This window comes from Apis dorsata, unplaced genomic scaffold (assembly GCF_000469605.1).
Source record: "Apis dorsata unplaced genomic scaffold, Apis dorsata 1.3 scaffold_58, whole genome shotgun sequence".
Taxonomy (NCBI): domain Eukaryota; kingdom Metazoa; phylum Arthropoda; class Insecta; order Hymenoptera; family Apidae; genus Apis; species Apis dorsata.
In genome coordinates, this window is record NW_006263358.1 from 954,343 (window position 1) to 961,789 (window position 7,447).

Below are 7,447 nucleotides of genomic sequence, written 5' to 3' on the forward strand. Positions count from 1 at the left end.
GTAGAAATATCTCGAATGAAGAACGAGGTCGTAGTATTGTTGTTACTTATTAATTGTCATCGCTGTAAAATGAAAAAAAAAAAAGGCCAATTCCATTAGGTGTATTTTATCCTCTTCCCTCGATGTAATAATAAATGTTCAATCAACGGATGATTTCACTTTTTTTTTTTTTGAGTCGTCTTTTTTTTTTTTTTCATTTTGGAAAAATAAAATTGAATGTTGCAATGTGGTACGTTCGATTTTCTGCGCGAATCGCGGTTGTCTATACGAGGAGTTCGAAATCGAAACTCGTTCCCTTTCCGTCCAAATTATATGATAGAAAATTTCCATCTTCGCAATCGAGTGGTGTATCGTTTCTCCTTCCCTGATCGGATTTTATAAAATTATATAACGAGAAAAAAGAAAGAAAGAAAAGAAAAAGAAGAAAATTAAATAAATAAATAAATGGCAGACTCTCTCGTTTTCGTGGACGGACGTTTCTACAACGATCGATCTGTACTTTGCTGTACGAATATCCGCGGATACAGTTATGTACACTACTTGCACGATTACAAAGCACGTACCGGAAGTGATAGATATTGCACCAAAAATAAATGAATAAATTTATACACGCCCAATGTATCCGCGCGATCTGTTGGTCAAATAAATCTGTCGGTCATCAAGCACGTCGAAAGGATTCGTAAGATATAGAATAGGAGAGCAAGCAGGGAGGAAGTAGAGCAGGGCAGAAGGGAAGGGAAATATGGAAAGGCAAAATGGAAGTAATGAATAAAAAAATAATGCCGATCAATAATAATGTCGATGTGTATTGACGGCCGTACAATTGAAAAGGAGGTGCGAATTATTGAAATCGATCGATAATTCGCCGTTAATTTAATCAAGTACAATCTGTGTTCTCCTTGCAATTTGTTCATCAACGACAATAAAAGGAATTGCAAGGGAAGTTTCCCGACCACCGGCCTTTTCACCCCTACGACCGTCGATATTTAGCAACACCGTTCTAACATTACGTTCTATTAACAATTTGTAAAATATTCTAAAATATTCAAGATGTTTTACAATGCGCGCACATTCACGAAACCTTTTTCCGCGGCCTGATTCAATGTAATTTTGTGCCGAATCACATACAGTTCCCTCTCGCTTGATTAATATATGTAGCCATATATATGTATATTTATATATATGTACATATTTATATACATATATAATGCATATACATAATATATGATACGATATAATATAATATAAAATGATATAATATATAATTATTATTATTATTATATATATATATACTTATAAATATATAAATATAATGAAATAATATAAATAAATAAATATATTATATATACTTTCGATATGCGAACGAGAAAGCAATTCAAAGGCATGACGTGAGAAAAACAAAAAAACACATTGCGACCATTATATTTTATAAATAAAAGAAAAATTGATATGTGATATAGATGGTAAGGCACGCGGACAATGCGTTGCGATGCATTACGAAAGCAAATGTATTCTGTATATCGTTTCATTAAATCTATTAAAATAACCGATGCTCTTTCTTTTTTCGTTTCAGTATCTTGGTCTGTTCAGTGATGTTGCATTGTAACTCATTGATCAGTTTATACAAAATGAAACAGGTATTCGAAGTTGTCTATAATCTTTAGGGAATCTAACGGTTGTCGAGGGTCTTGTATTTTGTGTAACGTACACCTGGCGTTTAATACCAGTCTTGTAAACCCGTAATTTTCAAAATTCTTCTTTTCAAATTTTATTTATTACAATAATTGATCGATGTTTATTATATTTTATTTATTTTTTTCAGATTAAAAAAAAAAGAAGTATTAAAAAGGAGATATGAAATTGAAAGAAAACGCTTTCTTTGTCGTTTGTATTAAATTATATATTATGAAAAAAATTAAATTTATATAATTTTTTATATTTTTTTATCTTTTCAAGAAGATATATTAAAACAAATTTTTTCCTCTTATTAATTCTATATTTACGAAATTATATCTATTAAAATAGAAATATAATTTATTATAATTTAATAGCAGACTGCTAGTTTCAATATGTATGATTTCAAAATTAACCGGCATAACGGTTACATTCAGCACGCTTGCGTGAGAGCGCTGGCAGCGCGCGCAGATGGCGCTTGTTATCTATGTACGCATGCGCGAAACAAATTTCGCACGGCGCACAAAGAAAATAGTCCGCGCTCGCAGAGACACGACGATCACTTCGAGAAACGTGACACTCGTGACAGTAGTTTTACAACATTTGTGAAATTTACGGCGGGGTCTAAAGGAAGTAACCGATCGGTACAAATCGTACGTCGAGCATATTAATGGTCAAGAAATACGTGTATACGTAGGCGCGAGAATATCAAAAGGAGTTGATATTACTACGCCGCACGTTGTGGAAGGAAGCAGAAATCGAGTACTAGCAGGAAGTGGGTAGAAGGGGGTACGTCGTTGAGCTAGTTGATTCGGTGGTGGCTACATGTGGCTGTCCGCCGGTCGCGACAACGAGACATTTCCTATTGAGGCATAAAAAGTTACATTTTCCAACGGAAATCGATAGTTGAAAGAAGCCGTAATCATGCAAATGGATCCAACGACGGTGCAACTTATCCAGGTTCTAGAGAGAACAGTCTCATCAGGTAAGTCGTTTTGATTAATCAGTTTTTGAGTTATTGGCGACATCATAAAATCTCGACTATTCTTTTTCATTGACTTCGATCCCTTGACCTTGCTATCTCTCTTGTTTTGTGAAGCATTCTTTCTTTTTTTCGAATGCTTCTTATCATTTCTACGACCTGCCTGAAAAAGTAAAGTCCTATTGCGTGCGCGTCCTTTTCGTACTTCTTTTCGTGTATTCATGGAGTATCTAGTATCATTGTTAATTAACGGTTTCATTGATCCATCTGGAATTTTTTGCCCGTAATATTCAAGTATTTGATCGGAATCTGTTGTTTTTACGAAAATACGTCGTATTGTGTTCCGCTTGGCTGTTGCTAGGGGCTTTGTTCATGGCCGGAAAAGTATTGTCCCATGTGACGGTTACTCGTACTGCACGTCCCCGTTGTCGGTTGGCACAACGAGTACTTACTTGTGCATCTTGCTTTTCTAACCTCTATTATTAATTTCCATTTTTTTTTTAACACGATATTAAACGAGATAATATATAGAGAATATAATATTGATTAAATGCATTTTTACTTGCAATTTTAGACAAAAATGAATTGGAAGCAGCTCAGAATTTTCTGGAGCAAGCGGCAAGGACTAATCTCGTAAGTTATTTTTTTTTTCCAATAACAAATGTTTCTTCAAATATAAAAATATATACGAGGTTATAAAGAAAATTATTTTCTTTTTAGCATGAATTTTTGCAAAGACTTAGCAGCGTACTTGTCACTGCTGCTGCAAGCCCTGTTGCTCGTATGGCAGCAGGTCTTCAGCTTAAAAATCAACTTACATCCAAAGATCCAGACCTAAAATATCAATATCAACAACGTTGGCTTGCGATTCCTGTAGAAACAAGAGAATATATTAAGAAAAATGTAAGAAAAATTTTTTCGTTTATATGTAAATTTTATTTCTAAATAAAATTTCTAATAAAATATTTCTATTTCCAATTTTAAATTTTTCCTATGTTTAAATAGCAAAAATATTTATTTTATATGTATTTATCGATAGATTTTTGGGGCACTTGGAACAGAGAACAATAGGCCAGGTTCTGCACCACAGTGTGTTGCATACGTAGCTGTTGCTGAATTACCTGTTCGTGAATGGACCAATGTTATTCAGCTGTTAGTTAATAATGTTGTAAATCCAAACAGTACAGAAATGTTAAAGGAAGCAACTCTAGAAGCCATTGGTTATATTTGTCAAGATATAGAAAGCGACGTTTTGGTACCTCAGTCTAATGAAATTCTCACAGCTATTATTCATGGTATGAAAGGATCTAGTACTTCGCATTATGTTCGTCTTGCAGCTACAAGTGCACTCTACAATTCATTAGAATTTACCAAAGGAAATTTTGAGATAGAGGTTAGTATAATTATAATAATAGGATATAATAAATACTTTTTTAATAAAAATATATTATTTATTTTTATTCCTTATGTATACAGACAGAACGAAACTTCATTATGGAAGTGGTATGCGAGGCGACGCAATCTTTAAACACACAAGTTAAAGTAGCAGCATTACAGTGTCTTGTGAAGATTATGTCGTTATATTATCAATATATGGAACCTTACATGGCTCCAGCACTTTTTCCGATTACTTTAGAAGCTATGAAATCAGATATTGATGAAGTTGCACTGCAAGGAATTGAGTTTTGGTCAAACGTATCTGATGAAGAAGTAGATTTAGCCATGGAAGAAGGTGAAGCCTCCGATGGTGGTCGACCGCCGGTCAAAGTATCGAGGCATTATGCAAAGGGTGCTTTGCAATACTTGGTACCTGTTCTGATGAAGAAACTCACTAAACAAGAAGAATTCGATGACGAAGACGATTGGAATCCTTCAAAAGCAGCTGGAGTATGTTTGATGTTATTATCATCTTGTTGCGAAGATGCCATTGTTCCATTCGTTTTGCCGTTCATCAAAGACAGTATCAAAAGTCCAGATTGGAGGTACAGAGATGCTGCTTTGATGGCTTTTGGTTCGATTCTCGGTGGCGTCGATCATGCCACCTTGAAACCTTTGGTAGAGCAAGCAATGCCAACACTTATCGAACTAATGTACGATAGCAGTGTCGCGGTAAGGGATACAGCTGCATGGACGTTTGGTCGAATTTGTGAGATCATACCAGAAGCGGCGATTAGTGAGACATACCTGAAACCATTGTTAGAAGCTTTGATAAATGGTTTGAAGGCAGAACCTCGTGTTGCAGCAAACGTTTGTTGGGCATTTACGGGTCTTGCAGAGGCTAGTTACGAGGCCGCTGAAAGTTTAGAAGGGCAAAATCCAGAAACTTATTGCATGTCTCAATACTTTGATTTTATTATTCAGAGATTATTGGAAACAACAGATCGTCCGGATGGAGCTCAAGCTAACTTAAGGTCAGCTGCATACGAAGCACTAATGGATATGGTAAAAAACTCTCCGCGCGATTGTTATATAACCGTGCAGAAGACGACGATGGTAATTCTGGAAAGATTGCAGCAGGTACTGCAAATGGAGACACATATCCAGAGCCATTCGGATCGTGCTCAATACAACGATTTACAATCGTTGTTATGTGCAACTTTACAATCCGTACTGCGTAAAGTTACACCAGAAGATGCTCCTCATATCTCTGATGTAATAATGACAGCGTTATTATCCATGTTCAATTCGAATTCTTGCAAAGCCGAGGGCGTGCAGGAAGATGCTCTCATGGCTGTATCGACTCTGGTCGAAGTGCTAGGAGAACGTTTCTTAAAGTACATGGATGCGTTCAAACCCTATCTTTGCCTTGGTTTAAAAAATTATGCAGAATATCAAGTTTGTTGCGCTGCGGTAGGTTTGACTGGTGATATCTGCCGCGCCTTGAAGAGCAAGATGTTACCTTACTGCGACGAGATTATGACCCTGTTGCTAGAAAATCTTAGCAATGATTCGGTTAATCGTTCTGTGAAACCTCAAATCTTTTCTGTTTTCGGTGATGTTGCTCTTAGTATTGGTCCAGAATTCAAGAAATACTTGGATGTAGTACTTCAAACGTTGGCTCAGGCTTCCCAGGCGAACGTGGATAGAAGCGATTACGATATGATCGATTATTTAAATGAATTACGCGAAGGTGTTCTTGAGGCTTACACTGGTATAGTGCAAGGACTACGTGGTGACGAAACAAATCCTTGTTCAGACGCTGCGATTGCTTTGGTGGAGCCGCATGTACCCTTTATCATTCAGTTTATTACATCAATAGCTCAAGATCGTGAACATTCCGAAGGCAACATTTCAGCCTCGGTGGGATTGCTTGGTGATTTGGTCACTGTTTTCGGAGTAAAACTTTTGCCAATGGTTGAGACTGAACCGCTTACAGAGCTCTTAACTAAAGCTAGACGATCACGCATTGATAAGACCAAAACTCTGGCCAACTGGGCAACTAAAGAGATTCGAAAGCTCAAGAATGTTGCTAATTCCACATCTAGTTGGTGAGTAATTTTTTTGTTGCATCAATAATCTTATTTCCCCCTTCCTGCCTTTTTTTTTTTCTTCTTTTTTTATAATATCGATTATTATTAGTGTGGATTATGTGTGATGCGTGTATATTTGATCACTTATTATCCATATTAATTTATTTATTATTCTCATTCTTTACTATTGCATCTTTCTCCATTTGATGCTATCACCCTAAGCTATTTCTCTATAATATTTACACACTAAGAAAGATTAACTTCTCGACGAACGATTTTAATGATATATATATATATATATATATATAGTTAGGAAATACAAAGAAACAAGAAAGACGAGTGTATATAGTATTAAAGAAGTAAACGTGCAACATAAATGGATGGTGATGAAGATTCGTGAACAACACTATAACAGTTTGATTCTGGAAATTGGAAAGCTATAATTCTTTCTTTTTAAAAGAAAAAAAATTTGTTTAAATATTCCAGTCATGATTATTATATTTTATTTTCGTTTAAAAAAAAAGAATTATAACTTTTCCTACATATACAGTTTCGTTTTGTCGTTATTATATTATAATCCCATTTGTGTCGTGATCCCGACCCGTGTACAGACACGTGTATTCAACAACACAGAGAATCCCATTTATAATAGTAAAAATTTGTTTAAAAAAGAAAAGAAAAGAAAAGAAAAAGTTAAAATAAAAATTATTAAAAAATACGCATAAAAAAAAAATATGCAAATACATACCGAGCAGTGAGCGACGGTTATTGATATTTGGCTCGCTTTTATTGTTTACAGATCACCCCACGGTTGTACTGTCGTGCAATTTGATTTGACTAGAGAGCTATCGAACACAATACAAAGACAACAAGATTGGATGGTGCGGATGCGAGTTGATGGATGTGCGTGAGTTTCGAAGCGATGACGATGATGGGGTGATGAATCTGCACGTGTCCCTGCTCTGGCGACGGTATTCGAGTACCGACACGTTGAGCACAACCCCAAATGGTCGAGAAAATAAATACCTGTCTGCCGGATGTCTGCCGACAACGGATGATGAGGAGTGCAAGTGGATGTTGCCGATGAATGAGCCAAGGCCGAAGTCTGCCGAAATGTTCCGGTGATGCAAGTATGCCTGATAACGAGCCTGGGGCTTCTACCCGCGTGATTGAGAAGTTGAACCTGAGGAAAGGACGACTTCGATGGACGATGTTCGTGGCCAGTGAGAGAGAGAGAGAGAAAGAGTGTGTGAGAGAATGAGAGAGTGAGAGAGAGAGAGAGAGAGAGAGAGAGAGAGAGAGAGAGAGAGAGAGAGAGAGA

At 36.3% G+C, this 7,447-nt stretch overlaps 1 protein-coding gene across 2 annotated transcripts in view; it reads left to right on the forward strand.

Moving 5' to 3' along the window:
• The first annotated feature begins 2,203 nt into the window (after positions 1-2,203).
• LOC102678431 (importin subunit beta-1) overlaps positions 2,204-7,447 on the forward strand; it is a 14,696-nt gene continuing 9,452 nt past the window's right edge. The window contains exons 1-6 of one of the 2 annotated variants that reach the window (XM_031515186.1): positions 2,204-2,659; positions 3,231-3,289; positions 3,377-3,559; positions 3,696-4,049; positions 4,133-6,144; positions 6,926-7,274. In XM_031515186.1, coding sequence (XP_031371046.1) covers positions 2,599-2,659; positions 3,231-3,289; positions 3,377-3,559; positions 3,696-4,049; positions 4,133-6,144; position 6,926 — 2,670 coding nt within the window. In that variant the 5' untranslated portion in view covers positions 2,204-2,598 and the 3' untranslated portion in view covers positions 6,927-7,274. Of the gene's footprint in view, positions 2,660-3,230; positions 3,290-3,376; positions 3,560-3,695; positions 4,050-4,132; positions 6,145-6,925; positions 7,275-7,447 lie in introns of those variants that run through there. The other variant, XM_006609582.1, reaches the window with a different exon arrangement.